Source organism: Mustelus asterias, chromosome 19, assembly GCF_964213995.1.
Source record: "Mustelus asterias chromosome 19, sMusAst1.hap1.1, whole genome shotgun sequence".
NCBI lineage: Eukaryota > Metazoa > Chordata > Chondrichthyes > Carcharhiniformes > Triakidae > Mustelus > Mustelus asterias.
The window spans coordinates 5,375,465-5,400,706 of NC_135819.1; the positions used below are offsets into that span (position 1 = coordinate 5,375,465).

General features: G+C 49.3%; 1 protein-coding gene across 1 annotated transcript; it reads left to right on the forward strand.

The window, feature by feature from the left end:
- Positions 1 to 330: 330 nt before the first annotated feature.
- Positions 331 to 20,896, forward strand: epor (erythropoietin receptor). The gene is made up of 8 exons (XM_078234917.1): positions 331 to 561; positions 7,173 to 7,308; positions 8,704 to 8,879; positions 10,898 to 11,049; positions 12,053 to 12,203; positions 14,493 to 14,580; positions 15,595 to 15,682; positions 15,922 to 20,896. Exons 1-8 carry the CDS (start codon positions 462 to 464, stop codon positions 16,732 to 16,734), a joined length of 1,704 nt encoding a protein of 567 aa, XP_078091043.1. The 5' UTR covers positions 331 to 461; the 3' UTR covers positions 16,735 to 20,896.
- Positions 20,897 to 25,242: the final 4,346 nt, after the last annotated feature.

Below are 25,242 nucleotides of genomic sequence, written 5' to 3' on the forward strand. Positions count from 1 at the left end.
GAATATGTTTAAATCACGGGTAGATAGTTTTCTGATCGATAAGGGAATTAGGGGATATGGGGAGCAGGCGGGTAAGTGGAACTGATTCGCTTCAGATCAGCCATGATCTTGTTGAATGGCGGGGCAGGCCCGAAGGGCCAGATGGCCTACTCCTGCTCCTATTTCTTATGTTCTTAAGTAAAAGTGTAACCAATTGCTTTGACCTCCAACCGAGACTAGAACTGGCTTGTCCAATCATGTTGGACTTTACCATTGTGGGAGGGAGTTGAGACTATTTTCCAAGGAGCTTGGTAATAGATTGGAAGTGACAGTCCTTTTCGCGCTCCCCCTCACCCCCCACTGCCAGATCTCGTAAGATTTGCAAGGCAGCCTCACGTTGGTGGTGTGTGTTTACTTGGCTTCAGAATACTTGTAGGAACTATCGGACACACTTGACTTTCGCCACGGGGAAACCTTGCACCATGATTCATCCCCGCAGTCAGCGGAAAATAGGATTCTACCTCGTCATGTTAAGTGCTGCAGCTGTCCTTAAGGCAGGATCGTTGAACTTGGAAGAAAAAAGTAAGGAATTTTCGTGTTTATTACTGTGCCTCTCAGTCGCAAGTCTGTGCACAGACTGGACTTGGACTGGGGATAACTCGAAGAACAGGGGCTGAAGGATCGACTCCTACGTTCTTCGTTTGAGTTGAAGGAAGACATAATTTTTGCTCATTTACATTGAGATAAAATTTGCTTTCCTGTGAGTAAGAGACGCTGGTTGCCTGGGGAATGGACCCCTCACCGGAGTGTGACAACTCTCTTGCGGGAGATTCACGGCATAAATATTTCAATATCCTGATCCAGAATTATGTTGCTGATCTTTAGTCGTGTTGCTAAATAATTACAGTAAGAAGTTTAACAACACCAGGTTAAAGTCCAACAGGTTTATTTGGTAGCAAAAGCCACACAAGCTTTCGGAGCTCTAAGCCCCTTCTTCAGGTGAGAAGGCCATCTGGCCCCTTCCTCACCTGAAGAAGGGGCTTAGAGCTCCGAAAGCTTGTGTGGCTTTTGCTACCAAATAAACCTGTTGGACTTTAACCTGGTGTTGTTAAACTTCTTACTGTGTTTACCCCAGTCCAACGCCGGCATCTCCACATCATGGCTAAATAATTAAACAGCCCCCACAATCCATTCATTTTGTCTTGTCGTTGACTGAATCGTAGCAATGTGACTGACCCCAGACGTGTAGTTATTGGAATTTATACAAATTATTTCGTGCAATTTGGGCTAGGTCGTTGCCTGTTCCTAGTTGCCCCTTGTGAAGGTGGTGGTGAGTTGCCTTCTTGAGTCGCTGCAGTCCCTGTGGTGAAGGTACACCCACGGTGCTGTTAGGGAGGGTGTTCCAGGATTTTGAACCCAGCCACAGCGAAGGAGCGGCCCATATATTTCCAAGTCAGATTGAGGGGAGGTTTTGGAGGGGAACTTGTTGAATCCCGGCTCGGGTCGCTGTCTGTGTGGAGTTTGCACATTCTCCCCGTGTCTGCGTGGGTTTCCTCCGGGTGCTCCGGTTTCCTCCCACAGTCCAAAGATGTGCGGGCTAGGTTGATTAGCCATTCTAAATTGCCCCTTAGTGTCCCGGGATGCATAGGTTAGAGGGGTTAGTGGGTAAATATGTAGGGATATGTGGATAGGGCCTGGGTGGGATTGTGGTTGGTACAGACTCGATGGGCCGAATGGCCTCTTTCTGCACTGTAGGATTCTATGATTCTATGATTATGATGTTCTCATGCATCTGCTGCCCCTCTAGGTGGTAGAGGTGGTGGGTTTGGAAGGTGTTGTCAAAGGAGCCTTGCTGCAATGCATCTTGTAGATGGTACACACGGCTGCCACTGTGTGTCGGTGGTGGAGGGAGTGGGTGTTTGTGGGTGAGGTGACAGTCAAGCGGGGCTGCTTTGTCCTGAATGGTGCTTCTTGAGTGTTGTTGGGAGCTGCACCCATCCAGGCAAGTGGGGAGTCTTCCATCACACTCCTGACTTAGAGTCATAGATGTTTACAGCATGGAAACAGGCCCTTCGGCCCAAATTGTCAATGCCGCCCACTTTTTACCACTAAGCTAGTCCCAACTGCCCGCATTTGGCCCATATCCATCTTACTTGCACTTTGTAGATGATGGACAGGCTTTGGGGAGTCAGGAGGTAAGTTTTAAGGCAAGGATAGATAAATTTTTGAACAGTGAAGGAATTAAGGGTTATGGTGAGCGGGCGGGTAAGTGGAGCTGAGTCCACGAAAAAATCAACCATGATCTTATTGAATGGCGGGGCAGGCTCGAGGGGCCAGATGGCCTACTCCTGCTCCTAGTTCTTATGTTCTTACTCATTGCAGAATTGCATCCTCACTGCTCGTGAGCTGGTCGAGTTTAGTTTCTGGCCAATCCCCCCGGATGTTGATGGGAGGGGATTTAGTGATGATAATGTTGTTGAATGTCAAGGGGTGATGGTTAGGTTCTCTCAAGTTGGAGACGGTCATCGCCAGGTCCTTGTGTGGCCGGACTGTCACTTGCCCAGTTAGCAGCCCAAACAATTGTGTGGCACAGTCTGGGGGTGGACGAGAGGGCAGCACCGGGCAAGAACTGTTGACACTGCTGGCATGAAGACCCCGCAGAAATGGAGCCAGAACCACCCTGGACATCTGGGGCATCACTAGCACCCGACTGGCAGCAGGCCCTGGCAAGGGAGTGGGTGAGGGGCTGGTCTGAGAGGCCGGGGGTGGGGGGGGGGGGGGGTAAAGAGTCAAGTATAGCCGCGGGGGAGTAATGGTGCCTTCCACAGGCCTAGGGGTACCCACAATAGAGGTTCTCCGCCCTCACCAACCATTGAAGTTGAGACCAACCTACACAGCTAAAGCTACTGGGCTTCCCACATGGTAGGTGGCCTTCCCCAGCCATAGGGGGTGGGGGCAGGATGAGAGACCTTCAAGTGGCCTTCAATTGACCATCTAAGGGTCGCAGTAGGCCCGAGGGGCGGATGGGCTGTTTAATGCTTCCCTTGACCCCTGTCGAATTTCAGCCAGGTTATGGGGGGAGGGGCAGATTCGAACCTGGGTTCGATTCCGGCCTCGGGTCACTGTCTGTGTGGAGTTTGCACGTTCTCCCCGTGTCTGCGTGGGTTTCCTCCGGGTGCTCCGGTTTCCTCCCACAGTCCAAAGGTGTGCGGGTTAGGTTGGTTGGCCATGGTAAATTGCCCTTTAGTGTCAGGGGGTTAGTAGGATTATAGGGATAGGGTCTGGGTGGGATTGTGGTTGGTACAGACTTGATGGGCTGAATTACCTCCTTCTGCACTGTAGGGATTCTATGATAATAATATCACTGGGCATTACCTCCCCTGTTGGATTGGTAATACAGAGGTATACAGATTGGTATATTAGCTGAGTTTCGAGATTAATGGTCTAGTGATGATACCACTATGTCATTGCATCCCTTGCTGAATTGGTATATAGAGTGCCAACATGGGTTTGATGGGGCAGAATGGCCTCCTGAACTGATCTGACTCTGTATAATTCCTTGAACGGGCTAGTTAAATGCCTACGCCCCGCAGTTAAGCTGGGTACACTTGAGCAAGGTTCACTTTTGGCCAGTGAACCACTCGCATTTATCCAACCCCTTTTGCATTTGACTCCGAAGAGTGGTTGTAAAATCCAACTTTTGTTGTTTTCCTTCTCAAAAAAAAAAGGACTTCGAATCTCGTTGGTCACCTCCGGAACATTGGGTTAACAAAAACAGTTTTGTTTTGTTCAGGTGCCTTGAGATAACATGACTTAAGGGAAAATAGGGTGCAAACTGCCAGTTGTTTGTCACATGGTTTGTGAACAGTGATGTTAGGAGTACATCTTATCTTTCCAAACATGTGTCTCGAGAGATGGGGCCAAGAGTAAGGCATTTGAGCAGAGTGCTGTAGTTTATTAGTTCAACGCACATGGCTGGGGAAGATTAGCTCTCCGTCCCAACTTCTTTCAAGAAAACACGTAAACCAGCCATTAACATAAACAACAACATGCTGGAAAATCTCGGCCGGGCTGACGGCATCTGTGGAGAGAGAATAGAGCCCGCGTTTTGAATCTGGATGACTGTCCGTCAGAGCCCCCTTCCCCAGACACGAAACGTTGGACGGGGCTTTTACGGCCCAAAGCCGTAAAATCCCGCCTGAGGTCAACGGACCTTTCCGTGGTCCGTCCCTCGCCCGCTCCGATTCCCGTGGGGGGCGGGGCAGTGAAATTCCGGCCATCGTCTCCGTTCTTTCCCCACAGATGTCACCAGACCTGCTGAGATTTTCCAGCATTTTTTGTTTTTGATTCAGATTCCAGCATCCCCAGTTTTTGCATGATTGTAGAATCCCGACAGCGCAGAAGGAGGCCATTCGGCCCATCGAGTATGCACCAATCACAATCCCACCCAGACCCTATTCCCATAACCCCACACGTTTACCCTGCTAACCCCCCTGACACTAGGGTCAATTTAGCATGGCCAATCGACCCAACCCGTACATCTTTGGACATTAAAATAAACAGGTTCCCTCTCCTGAACCTTCCGGGCCTCAAGGGTATTTCGGATGGGACGTTAAACTGTCTTGAATGCTTTTGAATCGAAGGGGAGATATTTGGAGGCAATCCAGAGAAGGTTCACTCGGTCGATCCCGGGTATGGAAGGATTTTCTTACGAGGAGAGGTTGAGTAGGTTTGGCCTGGACTCATTGGAGTTTAGAAGAATGAGAGGCGACTTTACTGAGACACATCGGATTCTCAGCAGGCTTGGACAGGGTCTACCTGCTGAGAGGTTATTTCCCCTTGTGGAAGAGTCTGGGACCAAAGGGTAAAATCTCAGAGTAAGGGGGTCACCCTCATTCCTCTGAGAGGAATTTCTTCTCTCCGAGGGTAGTGAATCTAAGTTTAAGTGATTTACTTATTATTCTGGAGTGGCATGGCGGCTCAGTTGGAGGTCTTCTACCTTCGGGGCAGCACCCGCCTGGAATAAATGGTTAGTAACCTGGAGGCTATGACACCATGAGGGTGCTCCCCCAGCGACGCTTAAAGCTCATTGGTGGAAAACAAAGGAGCCAGGCCACCTTTGTGGGCAGAGTGTCCGGGGGAGGGGAAGGTGTGTCTTCCTATTTTGTTATTCATTTGTGGGACATGGGCGTCGCTGGCTGGGCCAGCATTTATTGCCCATTCCTAGTTGCCTGAGGGCAGTTGAGAGTCAACCACATTGCTGTGGCTCTGGGGTCACATGTAGGCCAGACCGGGTAAGGATGGCAGATTTCCTTCCCTAAAGAAACCAGATATGTTTTTCCGACAATGGTTTCATAGTCATCAGTAGATTCTCAATTCCAGATATTTTGATTTATCGAATTCAAATTCCACCATCTGCCGTGGTGGGATTCGAATCCGGGTTCCCAGAACATTAGTCTCACGATTATACCACTAGACCAGTGCCCCCCAGCCCCCAGACATTATTCGGCCAACACATCCATCCCATTTGTAGGCGGCACGGTGGCACAGTGGTTAGCACGGCTGCCTCGCAGCGCCAGGGACCCGGGTTCAATTCCCGGCTTGGGTCACTGTCTGTGTGGAGTTTGCACATTCTCCCCGTGTCTGTGTGGGTTTCCCCCGGGTGCTCCGGTTTCCTCCCACAGTCCAAAGATGTGCAGGTTAGGTGGATTGGCCGTGTTAAAATCTCCCTCAGTGTCCCTGAACAGGCGCCGGAGTGTGGCGACTAGGGGATTTTCGCAGTGACTTCATTGCAGTGTTAATGTAAGCCTACTTGTGAGGCTAATAAATAAGTGTGTGCATGTGCGCATGTGTTTACATGTGCATGCATGCGTGCGTGCATGTGCATGTATGTGTGAGTGTACATACATGTGTGTGTGCGAGTGTGCATGTGGAGGTGTCCATCATACATTCCTCAACTCACTTCACATAAAGCACCAATAGATCACAACGGAACATTATTTTCTTTGTTAAAAAAATCTACAAAAAGATACAAAGGCTCGCCCATTCCTCTTTAGAATCAAAAAGTCAGGAATGTGACTGATATAACTTGGGGTAACTTGACCCCCTGCCCAAGGGCTTTGAACATAGCCCAGTCCATCACGCAAACCAGCCTCCCATCCACTGACTGTCTACACTTCACGCTGCCTCGGGAAAAGCAGCCAGCATAATCAAAGACCCCACGCACCCCAGACATTCTCTCTTCCACCTTCTTCCGTTGGGAAAAAGATACAAAAGTCTGAGATCACGTACCAGCCGACTCGAGAACAGCTTCTTCCCTGCTGCTGTCAGAGTTTTCATAGAATCTCTACAGTGCGGAAGGAGACCATTCAGCCTATCAAGCTTCAACCCCACCCAGACCTTATCCCCGTAACCCCATGCCTTTCTCACCTCAAGATTTGATTTAGAATCACTCAATCCCTACAGTGCAGAAAGAGGCCATTCAGCCCATGAAGTCTGCACTGGAGGGACTCTCCAAAAGAGCATCCCACCCAATCCCTTCCCTCTGCCCTATTCCCATAACCCTGTGCATTTACCATGGCTAATCCACCTAACCTGCATATCTTTGGACACTAAGAGGCAATTTGGCATGGCCCATCCACCTAATCTACATATCTTGGGACACTAAGGGGCAATTTAGCATGGCCAATCCATCTAACTTGCACATCTTTGGACACTAAGGGACAATTTAGCATGGCCAATCCACCTAACCTACACATCTTTGGACACTAAGGGACAATTTAGCATGGCCAATCCACCTAACCTATACATCTTTGGACACTAAGGGACAATTTAGCATGGCCAATCCACCTAACCTATACATCTTGGGACACTAAGGGACAATTTAGCATGGCCAATCCACCTAACCTATACATCTTGGGACACTAAGGGACAATTTAGCATGGCCAATCCACCTAACCTATACATCTTTGGACACTACGGGGCAATTTAGCATGGCCAATCGAACCTAACCTGCACATCTTTGGACACTAAGGGACAATTTAGCATGGCCAATCCACCTAACCTGCACATCTTTGGACACTAAGGGACAATTTAGCATGGCCAATCCACCTAACCTGCACATCTTTGGACACTAAGGGACAATTTAGCATGGCCTGTTCGGTGTGACTGATACAATCTCTGTTTCGATCTAGTGCTCCAGGTCGCCGGAGTGGGATCAAAACCACTGAACTGCTTCACTCAAACGCTGGAAGACTTCCTTTGCTTCTGGGATAAAAGGGATGGCGGCGGCAACACCAGTGAATACCGGTTGTTCTACCAGTACATGCAGTATGTCAATAACTAACCTCTTCCTGATTTCAAGGGATGTGGGTGGGCAGGGCTAAGTATTTGTTCCCCATCCCTAATCGCCCTTCTCGGCAGAGCATCTGGAGTCTAGGCCTGACCAAGTAAGGACAGCAGATTTCCCTTCTCTGAAGGGAGACATTTGTGAACCAGATGGGCTTTTGCGACGCTGATTTTATTAATCCATGGGATGAGGGCATCGCTGGCAAGGCCAACATTTGTCACCCATTCATGTTTGCCCTTGAACTGAGTCACTCACTTGGCCATTTCAGAAGGGCAGTTAAGAGTCAGCCACATTGCTGTTGGTCTGGAGTCACGTGTAGACCAGACCGGGTAAGGACGGCGGATTTCCTTCCCCAAAGGACATTGGTGAACCAGATGGGTTTTTGCAACTATTGACTATGGTCATCATTAGCCTTTTAATTCCAATACAGCGCCAGGGATTCGGGTTTGATTCCCACCTTGGGTAGCTGTCCGTGTGGAGTTTGCACGTTCTCCCCGTGGGTTTCCTTTGGGTGCTCTGGTCCCACAGTCCAAAGATGTGCAGGTTAGCTGGATTGGCCATGCTAAATTGCCCCTTAGAACCATAGAATCCCTCCAGTGCTGAAGGAGGCCATTCAGACCATCGAGTCTGCACCGACCACAATCCCACCCAGGCCCTATCCCCGTAACCCCACATATTTACCCCACTAATCCCCTGACGCTAGTTTAGCACAGCCAATCAACCTAACCCGCACATCTTTGGATCGTGGCAGGAAACCGGAGCACCCGGAGGAAACCCATGCAGACACAGGGAGAATATGCAAACTCCACACAGACAGTGACCCGAGGCCCGAATTGATCCCGGGTCCCTGGTGCCGTGAGGCAGCAGTGCTAACCACTGTGCCACTGTGCCACCCAGCGTGATGCAAATCAACAGAAGGCATGACGGTTGATTTTAATCCTACCTCACATTAGAAATCCAAAGAATAGGCATGCGAACAGCGACCAGGTGACTTACGCACCAATGTCCATGAGTTGAGAGATGTTCACTCCCCGGTGTCCTGTCTCCAACTGCAATATCGCCAGCTAAAACTAAGAAAGCTTTGCTACTTTACAAGGGCCTCTAGTCGCTAAGCAACCACTGTTCCCAATATTTATTCTTCACAGCATAACCCTCTCTAAGCACAATAGAATTGCAGTTGGAATTGAAACCAACCCCCACACAAAAAAACACCTTTGTCCAGCATGAATCTAACAATGGGTTTTACTCTTCTGGGTAGAGAAATGTTAAATTAAACACATTTAAAACTATTTCTACTGTTTACCAATACAAATATAAATCCCATAAAACTATCTTTGTTTTCCTGACGCCTTCTGAAATGTTCCTTAATCCTACAGGGATGATGGAGAGAAGAAAGAATGCCTTCTATCCACGGAAAGGATTGGCAGCAATATGAGTCGATACATCTGCACATTTCCAATGATAGATGTTTTTTTATTTGCCCCACTGGAAATCGAGGTGTCATTAAACTCTGTGATAGTGGTCAGACGGAACATCTACATCAACAGTGTAGGTGAGTACACCCTAGGAGTTTGCTAAGGTAACGGCAATGGTTCAGTGGGTAGCACTCTCAGCCTGATTGTTGATTCAAGTCCCACTCGAAAGATATAATCTCAGCTGACACCCCAGCGCAGTACTACCAGAAGGTACCACACTACCAGAAGGACGTGGAGGCTTTGGAGAGAGTACAGAGAAGGTTTACCAGGATGTTGCCTAGTATGGAGGGTCTTAGCTATGAGGAGAGATTAGGTAAACTGGAGTTGTTCTCCCTGGAAAGACGGAGGATGAGGGGGTGACCTAATAGAGGTGTATAAAATTATGAAGGGCATAGATAGAGTGAACGGTGGGAAGCTTTTTCCCAGGTCGGAGGTGACGAACACAAGGGGTCATGGGTTCAAGGTGAGGGGGGCAAGGTTCAACACAGATGTCAGGGGGACATATTTTACACAGAGGGTGGTGGGGGCCTGGAATGCACTGCCAAGCAAGGTGATTGAGGCGGACATGCTGGGATCGTTTAAGACTTGTCTAGATAGCCACATGAACAGACTGCGAATAGAGGGATACAAAAGAATGGTCTAGTGGGCATATGAGTGGCGCAGGCTTGGAGGGTCAAAGGGCCTGTTCCTGTGCTGTATTGTTCTTAGTGCGGCACACCCTCGGTACAATCAGAACTTGCGTCTCTCGGATGAGACGCGGAGATAAAAGATTCCATGGAACAAATCAAAGGAGACCAGGAGAATTGCATCTGGAGTCCTGACCAAATCCCTCCGGTTCACCAAAAACAAATGACCCGCTCATTATCACTTTTCTCTTTGTGGGACCTCGCTGTGTTTCCTACATTACAATGGAGCGGCATGGTGGCACAGTGGGACGGCACAGTGGGTTAGCACTGCTGCCTAACAGCGTCAGGGACCCAGATTCGATTCCCGGCTTGGGTCACTGTCTGTGCCGGATCTGCACGTTCTCCTCCCGTGTCTGCGTGGGTTTCCTTTGGGTGCTCCGGTTTCCTCCCACAGTCCAAAGAAGGTCAGGTGGATTGACCATGCTAAATTGCCCCTTAGTGTCCAAAGATGGGTAGGTTAGATAGATTGGCCATGGGAAATGTGGAGGTTACGGGTGGAAACAGGGCCTGGGTAAGAGACTCTGCCAGATGGGACTCACCCAGGCCCTTTCCCCCGCTCTATCCCCTAATCCCGTACATTTATCATGGCTAATCCATCAAACCTACACACCTTTGGACACTAAGGGACAATTTAGCATGGCTAATCCACCGAACCTGCACATTTTTGGAGACTAAGGGGAAATTTAGCATGGTCAATCTGCCTAACCAGCACATTTTCTTAGAAATCTTAGAAACCCTACAGCACAGAAAGAGGCCATTCGGCCCATTGAGTCTGCACCGCCCACAATCCCACCCAGAGCCTACCCCCATATCCTACCCACTAATCCCTCTAACCTACGCATCCCAAGACACTAAAGGCAATTTTAGCATGGCCAATCAACCTAACCCGCACATCTTTGGACTGTGGGAGGAAACCGGAGCACCCGGAGGAAACCCACGCAGACACGAGGAGAATGTGCAAACTCCACACAGACAGTGACCCGAGCCGGGAATCGAACCCAGGTCCCTGGAGCTGTGAAGCAGCAGTGCTACCCATTGTGCTACCGTGCCGTCTTTTGGACTGTGGGAGGAAACCGGAGCACCTGGAAGAAACCCACGCAGGCACGGGGAGAACGTGCAGACTCCACACAGTCATCCACCCGAGGGTGGAATTGAACCTGGGTCCCTGGCGCTGTGAGGCAGCGGTGCTAACCACTGTGCCACCCTTACTTGAGAAACATCCGCTCTTCTGCAAACGGGTGCCTTGGGATATGTAAGATCTCCTTTAACCACTGTGCCGCCATGATCTCATTGGTTAATGGGTGGGCGGAACATGCTTCGAGGGCTGAATGGCGTCCTCCTGTGCCCACGTTCGTAGCACAGGGCAGAATTAAGAGCTCTCACCTTTCACTTCCCTTTTCTTTTCTCAGTTATTTTAGATCCGCCATCTAACATCACCGTGCAGCGGACTGAGAAACCCGACCAGCTTCACATCAAGTGGTCAGCACCACAGCTGAAGTACCTGGAAAACACTTTGATGTACGAAGTCAAATTTTCTTCAGTCGGTTCCAGTGTACAAAAGGTAAACTGAATCCACCTTTCAGTGCATGGGTAGATAGAGCCTCATGAGTCCCAATCGATCCCAAGATGTCACTACTGATGAAGCTTGTACAAAACACTATTTCAGCGGCACTGCGGCCTCACAGCTCCAGGGGCCCGGGTTCGATTCCCGGCTCGGGTCACTGTCTGAGCGCAGTCTGCACGTTCTCCCCGTGTCTGCGTGGGTTTCCTCCGGGTGCTCCGGTTTCTTCCCACACTCCAAAGATGTGTGGGTTAGGTGCATTGGCCGTGCTAAATTGCCCCTCACAGAGGTCTATAAAATAATGAGGGGCACAGATCAGCTAGATAGTCAATATCTTTTCCCAAAGGTAGGGGAGTCCAAAACTAGAGGGCATAGGTTTAAGGTGAGAGGGGAGAGATAGAAAAAGGTCCAGAGGGACAATTTTTTCACACAGAGGGTGGTCAGTGTCTGGAACGAGCTGTCAGAGGCAGTAGTAGAGGCGGGTACAATTTTGTCTTTTAAAAAGCATTTAGACAGTTACATGGGTACGATGGGTATAGAGGGATATGGGCCAAACGCGGGCAATTGGGATTAGCTTAGGAGTTTTTTTTAAAAAGGGCGGCATGGACAAGTTGGGCCGAAGGGCCTGTTTCCATGCTGTAAACCTCTATGACTCTCGTGTCCCGGGATGTGTAGGTTAGAGGGATTAGTGGGGTAAATATGTGGGGTTACGGGGATAGGGCCTGGGTGGGATTGTTGTCAGTGCAGACTCGATGGGCCGAATGGCCTCCTTCTGCACTGTAGAGATTCTATGATTCTATGAGTATGGGCAAGGAAGATGCAATCAAGGCTTTCGAAAGGGAAATAATCTGCGATAGTAGAAACTTGCGGGGTTATGGGGAAAAGGTGTAGGTTTACGGGGATAGGGCCTGGGTGCGATTGTTGTCAGTGCAGACCCGATGGGCCGAATAGCCTTTTTGTGCACTGTAAGGATTCTATGATGACCTTCTATCTATCTGTGCAGGTGGAGACCATCAAAAAGACAGAATTCCTCATCCTGGGGCTTAAATCGCAGACCGAGTACCTCATCAGTATTCGTGCCAAGCCTGACGGAATCGCCATTGATGGTTACTGGACTGTGTGGTCCCAGCCTGTGTCCGCCATTACAGAGTCAGGTACTCGAATTCTCTCTGCCTTTTCCGCGCAGGCATTCTCCACCTTCTGCGGGGCGAGAGTTAAAGTTAAAAGTCTATTTATTCGTCACCAAGTAAGGCTTACATTAACACACTGCAGTGAAGTTACTGTGAAATTCCTTTAGTCGCCCACACTCCGGCGCCTGTTCGGGTCAATGCACCCTAACCAACCCGCCTTTCAGACCGTGGGAGGAAACCAGAGCACCCGGAGGAAACCCACGCAGACACGGGGAGAATGTGCAAAACTCTACACACAGACAGTGACCCAACCCGGGAATCAAACCCGAGTCCCTGGCGCTGTAAGACAGCAGTGCTAACCCACTGTGCCAGCGTGCCACCCCGATTTATGGAGTGGGATTTCTCCAGTCCAAGGTGCATCATCTCACACCGTGACACAGTAAGTTCCACTGGGAAGACTCACGTTAGAAACGGGTGACACAAACCCACTAAATTCCTGCTCCAGAAATCAAGCCCACCTTCCCCTGTGGTATCAAATGGAATTATATCGAGCTTTATAGCATTGCAACAGGCCATTCAGCCCAACAGGTCTATGCCAGCATTGTGGTCCCTACATATTTCCTGTCAGGGTTGGGTATTTACACCTTGGTTCTTCTGTCTCAGTTGAATTTGAATTATTCTTCCAAATATACCTTTTCTTCCCCCGATTTCTTTCCGATCTACCCATTTTGCCAACTCCATTCCAGTCTGTCACTAACGTCAACTCTGAGCCAGTTGGTGACGTGCAAAACTAGACACCAATTTTCTTGATTTTTGGGTTTATTCATGGAATGCAGCAATCCCAGCGGTCTCTCTTTGTAAGTACTCCAAATACTTAATTAAACAATGCCCTTTAGTCAGTGTATCTGAACAATAAGTGAACCTACCATGAGCAAAGCCCTTGAATACTGAGGTGTAGAGGCTCTTTGCGTTTCTGATGTCAGGAGGGTAGAGAGAAGTTCATGGTGGGAGATACAGGAAGGATGTCAGAGGTAGGTTCTTTACGCAGAGAGTGGTTGGGGTGTGGAATGGACTGCCTGCAGTGATAGTGGATTCAGACACTTTAGGAACATTTAAGCGGTTATTGGATAGGCACATGGAGCACACCAGGATGATAGGGGGTGGGATAGCTTGATCATGGTTTCAGATAAAGCTCGGCACAACATCGTGGGCCGAAGGGCCTGTTCTGTGCTGTACTGTTCTATGTTCTATAGAAGGATAGATAGAGAGAGAGAGAGATGAGGGGGGAGAGAGAGAGATGGGGGGATAGAGAGCGAGAGAGTGGAGGAGAGAGAGAGTGTGGAGGAAAAAGAGAGGAAGCACAGGAGAGACAGAATGGGGGGGGGGGGGGGAGGGAGAGAGAGAGTGGAGGAGAGGCAGGGAGAGAGTGAGAGAGAAGAGGTTAGAAAAAGCGAGAGATGAGAAGCGAGAGAGAGAGAGATGGTGGGGGAGGGGTGTGGGGAGGGAGAGGGAGAGAGATAGCGAGAGAGTGTGTGGTGGAGAAAGAGAGAGCGGAGGAGGGGCAAAGTGGCAGGGAGAGTGAGAGAGGGGAGGATAGATAGAGAGAGACGAGGAGAGGGAGAGAGATGGTGGGAGGTGCGGAGAAAGAGGGAGAGAGAGGGAGAGAGAGGTAGAGAGAGAGGGAGAGAGAGAGTGCGTGTGTGTGGTGGAGAAATGGAGAGCGCAGAGGAGAGGCAGAGTGGCAGGGAGAGAGAGTGGGAGAGAGGAGGATAGATCGAGAGAGAGAGAGAGATGAGGGGGGGAGAGAGAGAGAGAGGGGGAGAGAGAGAGAAATGAGGGGAGAGAGAGAGAGAGTGGAAGAGAGAGAGAAAGTGGAAGATAGAGAGAGTGGAGGAGAGAGAGAGACAGTGTGGAGAGAGAGGAGAATAGAACGAGAGAGTGATGAGGAGAGAGAGAGATGATGGGAGAGTGAGAGAGATAACAGAGGAGAGAACGTAGAGGAGAGAGAGTGTGTGGAAGATAGAGGGAATAGTGATGGTGGCTTCATGCAAACCATATAATTATCATGAGAATTACAAACAGTGCTGACAGTGAGGGGAAGTTTCCTCCTGTGACAATGTCCAAGTGGGCAGCATTACCCTTTGAAATCAGTCTGTACATGGGTGTTGCAAAAAACATATTCCTTGAGTGGGTCTCCCTGCGGGGGTGGAGCGGGGGTAGGGGGGGTCATGTTAAAGAAAATTGGCTGTCTGCGCAGTCTAGAGAAACGCTTGCAGAATCTGTGCTGACTTCAGATACTTTCCTGTTCCCCAGACCTGGATCCGTTGATCCTCATTCTGTCGCTGATCCTGGTCATGATCGTGCTGTTGCTGTTCCTGACCATCTTTGTCACCCACCGCAGGTACCCTATCTTTCCGTCGACATGGGTGAATGTGACTCCTCCACCAACATTGCTGTGTGTCGCAACTCTGGCACAAGCCAAAAGAAAGAATGAAGCGCCCGCTGGATGGGCTCAGTGGGTGGAGGCCGCCTTAGCTTCAGAAGTTTGCAGGCCTAGGAAGACATAAATCCCAGTGTTGGTGCTGCACTGTCGGAGACGCTGACTTTCACATGAAATGTTAAATCAACGGGATTTTCCATTCCTTCCCCCGGCAGCAGAGGCGGCTCATTGGCCGCCAGTGGGATTTTCCAGTCCCACCGGTGTTTTATACGGTTAGCCCGTCGCCGGGTGCTGCCTCAAATATAACGCAGATCAGCGCGGTGCGCCGTCAGTTTGCCGGCAACACAGGTCCGAGGTGCCGTCTTCCCAACTCCGTTCCCAAAGGTCAGAGCTGCCCGCAGCACAGAACCAATTGGCAGACTCGGCCGGCTGGGTTGGCACATTGCTGTCCAGGTGGGAGTCAAGGCCGAGTTGCGTGCCGGCAACGAGGGGGAGCGCAGAAAGTGCAACGTGGGGGCCAATCCGCACCCCATTCGAAAGCGTTCAATGCAAATGGTAAGAATTCCATTGGGGACACTGACACGCTTCATAGAGTAGAATCCCGACAGTGCAGAAGGAGGCCATTCGGTCCATCGAGTCTGCACCGACCACAATCTCACCCAGGCCCTATCCCCACGTATTTATCCTGCTAGTCCCACTGACACTAAGAGGCAATTTAGCATGGCCAATCAACCTAACCAGTCTCTCGGACTGTGGGAGGAAACCCACGCAAACACGGGGAGAACGTGCCAACTCCACACAGACAGTGACCCAAGCCGGGAATCGAACCCGGGTCCCTGTCGCTGGGAGGCAGCAGTGCTAACCACTGCGCCACCATGCCGCCCTTTGATGAGCGCAAAGAAATGCAGTCAAATCCTCTGACAGGAACATATTTATCCCGCTCCAACACCAACTGGAACTTTTATTCATTTTCAGAACGATAAAGGAAAAGATATGGCCTCTGGTACCCTCTCCTGAGAATATGTTTGATGGGTTGTTTACCGTGTACAGAGGAAACTTTCAGGTAAAACTTTATGGAGCACATTCTGGACTCTTCAATTCTTATTGACTTTCTGTTCCAACCCTCGAGGGTTTTAGAAGGCTTCTCTTGTGAAGAATCGAGAGGAACCTTGGGAGTAATTTGTTGGATGAGGGAGGTGGGCAGGGGAGCGGGAAAGTAGGTGCCTTTTTGCGGTGCCTTCGTTCCTCGCCCGCGTCCATCCGCCGGTAACCAAGGGTAACGATCTCGCTTGTCCTTTGCAGGAATGGTTGGGCCGAAGCAGTGGGCAAATTTGGTGGGGCCTGCAGTTCTTCAGCAGCGACGAGCAGGCCACCGCGCTGGAGATCTTGTCCGAGGTAAAGACCTTCCCGCCGGACTTGGCCAAAGTCAAACGCCAGGAAGTCTTCCTGGACGAGCAAGACTTCCTGTTCTCCGGATCGGAGCCGTTTAAGCTGCGGCGGGAGGACCTGATGGATGAGGGCAAGTGGCCGGCTAGAGGGACAGGAACGCCGGATAACACAGAGGCCTATGTGGTCTTGAATCAGAATTTCTTGCCGGGCGTCTCCTCGCTACATCAGGCCCGCAGGTTCACTCTGAGCAGCAACGATGTCTCGGATGAAGAGATGCCTTTGCAGTTGCTGTTCGAGAGCTCGAGACTGAGCTCTCGGGAGGAAAGTTCTTCTACCGCAGAGGAGGAATACTCGCGCGGTGACTCAATGTCGCGGCAGTCGTCCCTGTCCAGCGGGATAGAGCAAGGAAGTCCGGTGACGCCAACACGCTTTGACCATGCCAGGGACAACCCTGGTGGACAGTTGCTCTATCTGAATCCATTGAGGTTTAAGCTGGAGAGAGACAGAACTTACCCTTCCCTTCAGATCTCGGACTCTGGCGTTTCGGCCGATTTCAGCATGGTGGACTTTCTGTCCCGTAGGAACACGGCGGACCTGGGAATTTACACAAACCTTTACAGGAGGGAAGATCTCCCAGAGTGCGTACGCGCCTCGAATTCAGAACCATTGACCAACCCGCTTCCTTTCAAACCTTTCGTAAGCAAAAGAGGGGTGGCCTGCAGCTAACGTCGCCTCGGTAGAGACTGGAGGGAATGTATTCCATCGGCTGCTGCAATAGTGAAGCAAGCTAACTCACCGACATGCCGGGGTTCAACACCCTTGACATGCCAATCTGAAGAGGAGTAAGGGGCAGGAGCTGGATCAGAACCAAAGTCCAAACCCAAACGAAAACTGAGTTGATTCAGCTCCAGAAGGTCGGTGCAGCAAATTTAGAGACGGGGTACTGATTGAGAAGGGCCAATTCCTTCTTAGAAAGAGTCTTATTCCAGGAAGAATTTGAAGATGATCGAGACTCGGGCTTGTGTCCACACAAGCAGGGGAAGAGGAGAGGTGACCGGATCAGCAGATTGGGACCATTCAGTTTGGAGAAGACACTTACAGAACCTCAAGCCAAACACTTATCTCTTGTACGTCAATTGCTTGTTGTAACTCCAAATTACAGTGCACAAGTGTTTTAGAAGACTTCTCTTGTGAAGAATCGAGAGGAACCTTGGGATGACGTTAAGATGCGAATGCCGACCTGATTTTTTTTGGTGGCGCGTGTGAATGTGAAGGCCCAAGCCAGATGGTCAAGACGGACTAATGACTAAGATTAAGACTAAGACTAGGAAACAGAAATTCGCCTTGAGGAGAGGCGCAACGTTTGCCATCGAGACGTGCAAGGGCCCCAACCCCGTTATGCCGCAGTGAGGTGAGCTCGGGAAGAGTCACGTGGCCGGAATTCTCCGATCTCGCACACCAGTGAGAACGGGGAATTTGACGCTCAGCCACAAACGCCACTCACTGCAGCGGGACTGGAGAATCCCAGCCGTGGGCCAGGGCAGAGAATTCCGGCCGTAATTTCTCCGCTTGTAAACAGAATAAGCAGTTAAGTCTTACTTATTAATCATGCAAGACAGTCAATGCCCCCCCCCCCACTTACCCTCATCATCACCGATGCTTTATTGGGGTTCAACTTGTACCTTAAACCACTCGAACACCCCCGTCCCCAAATTTCATTACAGACTGTACAGCATTAGCTAGACTGAGATGAAGTGATGGTAAGAAGTGCATAACTAGCCTCAGGCTGACCCCCTGGCTCTGGTTCAGTGCCTTCGAGTTGAAAGGTCACTGGGTCAAGTCCGAACACAAAGACCTGAGCATAGAAGTCAAGGCTGACATTCCAGAGTCAAACCAAACAACAGCATCAGGCACCCGGGTTCGATTCCGGCCTGGGGGTGACTGTCTGTGTGGCGTTTGCACGTCCTCCCTGTGTCTGTGTGGGTTTCCTCCCAAGGTGTGCAGGTTAGGTGGATTGGCCATGCTAAATTGCCCCCTTAGTGTCCAAAGATGTGTAGGTTAGGTGGATTGGCCATGCTAAATTGCCCCCTTAGTGTCCAAAGATGTGTAGGTTAGGTGGATTGGCCATGCTAAATTGCCCCCTTAGTGTCCAAAGATATGTAGGTTAGGTGGATTGGCCATGCTAAATTGCCCCTTAATGTCCAAAGATGTCCACCAATATTTATCATTCAATTAATTTCACTGAGAGAGAGAGAGAAAATCTGGCCATGATCATATTGCTGTTTGTGGGAGCTTGCTGTGCACAAATTGACTGACATTACAAAAGTGACTTCATGTCAAAAAAGTTCCTAATTGGCTGTAAATCACTCTGGGGACAACCTGAGGGTGTGAATAGTGCGAGGTAATTTGCAAGTCTTTCTTTCAGTGATCCTGGGCTAAAGAGAGGGAAATTGGTTTAGCCCTCCAGATTTGAGTGGCTAATCATAGCATCCCTACAGTGCAGAAGGAGGTCATTCAGCCCATTGAGCCTGCACTGACAACAGTCCCACTCAGGTCCTATCCCCGTAACCCCATGTATTTACCCTGCTACTCCCCCTGACACTAAGGGACAATTTAGCATGGCCAATCCGCCTAACCCACACATCTTTGGACAGTAAGGACAATTTAGCATGGCCAATCCACCTAACCTGCACACCTTTGGACACTAAGGGCAATTTAGCATGGCCAATCCACCTAACCCAGACATCCTTGGACTGTTGGAGGAAACCGGAGCACCCGGAGGAAACCCACTCCGACACGGAGAGAACATGCAAACTCCGCACAGACAGTGACTCAAGGCCGGAATTGAACCTGGGTCCCTGGCGCTTGAGGCAGCAGTTCTAACCACTGCACCACCATGCAGCCCGACACCCTAACGCTGTGGTGCCAAGGCTCACACTCAAAGGTGACGATCGCTGGCTTCAAATGGCCGGTTAGGGCCCTAAAGAAAAATGAGTAAGGAGCAATTGGATGAGGCACTGGATGTTTGCAAAGAGTCAATGCCTTCAAGAGAGGAAGGGGGGGGAACTAAAGGTTAGCAAGGAACGGAACCTCCTCTGAGTGGTATGAGGACCATTGAACTTTTGGATAAGCACACAGCTTATCAGTTTTAAAAGTGCTACCGCATTGATGACTAAACAATATCAGGACTGGAGTCTGTGTTGGTGGATAGAGAAAGGGAGAATGAATGGTGCATTCTTCTGTAACAACACACCCACACCTAGGCTAGTTACAAAGAATTTTTGCGGGAGCCTCTGTGGGGTAGACCGCATACTTTGTCCAGTATGTTACTATTTTTCTGTTGGACGCCCATTACACTTGAGTTGTTTTAAAATATTAATACGGAGGGCACACTGAAATCTTTTCCCATTTTTTGATACTGAACTATTTCCCGCATCAACACTTTTGGAGCAACTTAATGTGGCTGCAAAGCGTATCCCTCTCTTGGAGACCAATGTGGCGGGCAGAGGGGAGGCCATATTGCAGTGGTGCATCACAGTCCACAGTCCAAGGATGTGCGGGTTAGGTTGATTGGCCATGCTAAAATGGACCCTAGTGTCAGGGGGATTAGCAGGGTAAATTTACGGGATAGGGCCTAGTTGGGATTGTGGTCAGTACAGACTCGATGGGCCAAATGGCCTCCTTCTGTACTGTAGGGATTCTCTAATTCTATAAGTTTAAGATCACAAGCAAGGTTTTGGGTGGCACGGTGGCACAGTGGTTGGCACTGCTGCCTCACAGCGCCAGGGACCTGGGTTCAATTCCCAGCTTGGGTCACTGTCTGTGTGGAGTCTGCACATTCTCCCCATGTCTGCTTGTGTTTCCTCTTGGTGCTCCTGTTTCCTCCCACTGTCCGAAGATGTGCGGGTTAGGTGGATTGGCCATGCTAAATTGCCCCTTAGTTTCCAAAGATGTGTGGGTTAGGTGGATTGGCCGTGCTAAATTGCCCCCTTAGTGTCCAAAGATGTGTGGGTTAGGTGGATCGGCCGTGCTAAATTGCCCCTTAGTGTCCAAAGATGTGTGGGTTAGGTGGATCGGCCGTGCTAAATTGCCCCTTAGTGTCCAAAGATGTGTAGGTTAAGTGGATTGGCCATGGTAAATTGCCCCTTAGTGTCCAAAGATGTGTGGGTTAGGTGGATTGGCCATGCTAAATTGCCCCTTAGTGTCCAAAGATGTGCGGGTTAGGTGGATTAACCATGCTAAATTGCCCCTTGGTGTGAGGGGGACTAGCTAGGGTAAATGCTTGGGGTTATGGGGATAGGGCCTGGGTGGGATTGTGGTCGGTGCAGACTCGCTGGGCTGAATGGCCTCCTTCCGCACTGTAGGAATTCTATGATTTGAGACCTGTTGATGCAGATGCTAGGCAGGAGGGAACAAAACTCACCTTGTTTTTGCAGTGGTGAAAGTTAGATCGCGTCTCCGGAGTTGTGAAGTAAAGTCAAACTGACCGAACCCTGTTTTTACGAACACTGCCGGGATGTCAATGCTTTCAAATGATCGCCACACCTTCTTGTTGGTAACTCAGAGCCTGGCTCACAATTCACATTACTGTAAAAACACAAAGTGAGGAAACACACAGCTGGCCAGACACAACATCTGTGGAGATGGAACATTTTGGGTCTTTGACATTGCATCTAACAGGAAGAACGTTCCTGTCTATATTTCAGATATCCAGCACCTGTGGTAGTTTATTTTTGATTCACTGTAAGATATTCAAACTGGTGTACGTGAAATGTTTATTCTGACAGAAAACATTTTTTTTACAATGTTAAAAAGATATGTATATATATATATATTTTGTATATTTTTTAATGACTGTCTCCTATTTTAGGCAGGTATTTTTCTATAAATAAAATGGATTGAATTATTTTATACATATATATCTTTCGTGATTCTTCTGTTAAAAAAATTGTGTTGATTCTCTTATAAAAATTGACAATTTAAGTCATGCAGGATGGTAAAATATTACATTTAAGTTTATTTATTAGTGTCACAAATAGACTTACATTAACACTGCAATGAAGTTACTGGGAAAATCCCCCAGTCGCCACACTCTGGCGCCTGTTCGGGTACACTGAGGGAGAATTTAGCATGGCCAATGCACCCTTAACCAGCACGTCTTTCGGGAAGAAATCGGAGCACCCGGAGCAAATTCATGCAGACACTGGGAGAATGTGCAGATTCCGCAAAGATAGTGATCCAACCTCGGGAATTGAACCTGGGTCCCTGGAGCTGTGCAGCAGCAGTGCTATCCACTGTGCCACTGGATTGGTTCACGTTATCACACACGATGAAAGGGATCCTTACGATGTTCGTTACAAGCCCTAACTTTCTGAGCTAAATTTAATAGTACTTAATCCAGCAAGTGAATTGGCCATGCTAAATTGCCTCTTAGTGTCCAAGGATGTGCAGGCTGGGTGGATTGGCTATGCTAAATTGCCCCTCAGTCTCCAAAGATGTGCAGATTAGGTGAACTGGGCTTGCTAAATTGCCCCTTATTGTCCAAGGATGTGTAGGTTAGATGGATTGGTCATGCTAAATTGCCCTTTTGTGTCCAAAGATATGCAGGTTAGGTGGACTGGGCTTGCTAAATTGCCCCTTCGTGTCCAAGGATGTGTAGGTTAGGTGGATTGGTCATGCTAAATTGCCCCTTTGTGTCCAAAGATGTGCAAGTTAGGTGGATTGGCTATGCTAAATTGTCCCTTAGTGTCCAAAGATCTGCAGGTTAGATGGACTGGCCATGCTAAATTGGCCCGTTGTGTCCAAAGGTGTGTAGGTTAGGTGGATTGGCCATGCTAAATGCCCCTTAGTGTCCAAAGATGTGCAGGTTAGGTGGATTGGCCCTGCTAAATTGCCCCTTGGTGTCCAAAGATGTGTAAGTTAGGGGGATTGGCCATGCTAAATTGCCCCTTAGTGTCCCAAGATGTGTAGGTTAGGGGGATTAGTGGGGTAAATACGTGGGGTTACGGAGATAGGACCTGGGTAAAGGTGCTCTGTCAGAGAGTTGATGCAGACCCGTTGGGCTGAATGGCCTCCTTCTGCACTGTGGAGGATTCTATGTAAAGTCTATTAAAAATAACAGAGACAGGAAAGGCAAGAAGGTGCCTGTGCAAAGTGAATATTGGAGGAATAGAATTCGACTGGCAGATTCTGGAGATTTTTAACTCATGTTGCTGTTCAATAATGACGCACACTCGGAACGTACGAATTCGGAGTAGGAGTAGGCCTCCTGTCCTCTCAATCCTGCTCCACCATTCAATAAGACCATGGCTGATCTTATTGTAACCTCACCCCCCATGTTCCCACCTGCCCCCTCGATACCCTTTCACTCCCTTACATACCAAGGATCTATCTAGCTCCGTCTTCAAGATATTCAAAGACTGCCTCCACCACCTTTTGAGGGGAAGGAGTTCAGCACCCTCTGAGAGTGAAAGATTGTCCTCATCTTTGTCCTAAATGAGCGACCCCTTATTTTCAAACAGCGACCAACCCCCCCTATAGTTTTAGATTCTCCCACAAGAGGAAGCATCTTCTCCACATCCACCCTGTCAATACCCCTCAGGATCTGCTATGTTCCAATCAAGTTGCCTCTTGCCCTTCTAAACTCCAGTGGATACCAGCCTAGCCTGTCCAACCTCTCCTCAGAAGACAACCCACCTCGATTAGTAAATCTTCTCTGAACTGCTTCCAGCGCCTGCATCCTTACTTAAATTATTGAGTGGTTAGCACTGCTGCCTCACAGCGCTAGGGACTCGTGTCCAATTCCGGCCATGGGTTACTGTGCAGAGTCTGCACGTTCTCCCCGTGTCTATGTGGGTTTCCTCCGGGTGCTCTGGTTTCCTCTCACACTCCAGTGATGTTCAGGTTCGGTCGATTGGCCATGCTAAATTGACCCCAGCGTCAAGGGGATTAGCAGGGTAAATGTGTGGTGTTACGGGGATGGGGCCTGGCTAGGACTGTATTCAGTACAGACTTGATGGGCCAAATGGCCTCCTTCTGTACTGTAGTGATTCTATGATAAGGAGACCAATGCTGTACAAAGTATTCCAGATGTCATCACACCAATGCCCTGTACAACTGAAGCATAACTTCCCGACTTTTGTAATTAATTCTGCTTGCAATAAATGAAACATTCCATTAGCTTTCCTAATTACTTGCTCGATCGGTGTCCTAGCCCTTTGTGATCCATGCACTAGGGCACCCAGTTCCCTCTGCATCTCAGAGCTCTGCAATCTCCCACCATTTAGATAATGAGCTGTTCACAGGACAGTTTCACATTTCCGACATATGTTTCATTTGCCAGATCTACGCACCCTCACTTCAGCCATCTGTATCTCTTTGTAGCCTCTGTGTGTCCTCTTCACTGCTTACTTTCCTACCCATCATGATGGCACAGTGGCTGGCACTGCTGCCTCACAGTGCTAGGGCCCTGGGTTCGATTCCCAGCTCGGGTGACTGTGTGGAATCTGCACGTTCTCCCCGTGTCTGCGTGGGTTTCCTCCGGTTTCCTCCCACAGTCCAAAGATGTGCAGGTTAGGTGGATTGGCCTTGCCAAATTGCCCCTTAGTGTCAGGGAGACTAGCTAGAGTAAATGCATGGGGTTACGGGGATAGGGCCTGGGTGAGATTGTGGTTGGTGCAGGCTCGATGGGCCGAATGGCCTCCTTCTGCACTGTGGGATTCTATGATGAAGCTAATGTCTGAGAGTTTCTTGCTTTCTGTCTCCTTCCCTTCTTGAATAAAGGAGCTACATTCACTATTTTCCAATCTAACCGAACCTTCGCTGAATCCAGGGAATTTTGGGAAATTCAAACCAATGCATCAACTATCTCACCAACCAGCTTCGGTCAAAATGGCCACTGCCAGTAGGATGCTGGGAAATTGGCTGCTGCCAGTATTTTCCTGCCCCTACTTCATGCCATTTCTGGCTGGATCCGTAATCTCTCTACCTCTACTCCGTTCCCACTCCATGTCTATCGATTTCCGTTTTGAAGGTACTCACGTTGACCGTGCACCCACTGGGGGTAGAGAATTCCAAAGATTCCCAAACCCTCCAGCAGTGGAGAAACATCTCCACTCAGTCACACTTCCCAGTGGCTGCGCCGTGATATCCCAAGTTCATAGAATCCTCACAGTGCAGAAGGAAGCCATTCGGCCCATTGAACCTGCTCCAACAACATTCCCAACTCCACATATGGCCAACCCACCTAACCTGCACATCTTTGGACACTAAGGGGCAATTTAGCATGGCCAATCCACCTAACCTGCACATCTTTGGACATTAAGGGGCAATTTAGCATGGCCAATCCACCTAACCTGCACATCTTTGGATACTAAGGGGCAATTTAGCATGACCCTAACCTCACATATTTACCCTGCTAGCCCCCCATGATATTAAGGGGCAATTTAGCATGGCCAATCCACCTAACCTGCACATCTTTGGACACTAAGGGGCAATTTAGCATAGCCAATCCACCTAACCTGCACATCTTTGGACACTAAGGGGCAATTTAGCATAGCCAATCCACCTAACCTGCACATCTTTGGATACTAAGGGGCAATTTAGCATGACCCTAACCTCACATATTTACCCTGTGAGCCCCCCATGATATTAAGGGGCAATTTAGCATGGCCAATCCACCTAAGCTGCAGATCTTTGGACACTAAGGGGCAATTTAGCATGGCCAATCCACCTAACCTGCACATCTTTGGATACTAAGGGGCAATTTAGCATGACCCTAACCTCACATATTTACCCTGTGAGCCCCCCATGATATTAAGGGGCAATTTAGCATAGCCAATCCACCTAAGCTGCAGATCTTTGGACACTAAGGGGCAATTTAGCATGGCCAATCCACCTAACCGGCACATCTTTAGACACTAAGGGGCAATTTAGCATAGCCAATCCACCTAAGCTGCACATCTTTGGACACTAAGGGACAATTTAGCATGGCCAATCCACCTAACCTGCACATCTTTGGAGTTGAGAAAGGTGCTCAGGTCAAAGGTGAGAACCAAAAAGAAAGGGTAAGAGTTACACATGTATATCTGGAAAGAAAGGCGGGACTGTCTTGTTAAGTGTGCGCTGTTTTGTACAAGGGCCTTCAACAGCAGAGAACGCACATCTATTGTGCACCCACTGTTCTTGGGTGGGCGCCAAGATGAAACTCTTAGTGCGTAAGATAAGTTTATCTCT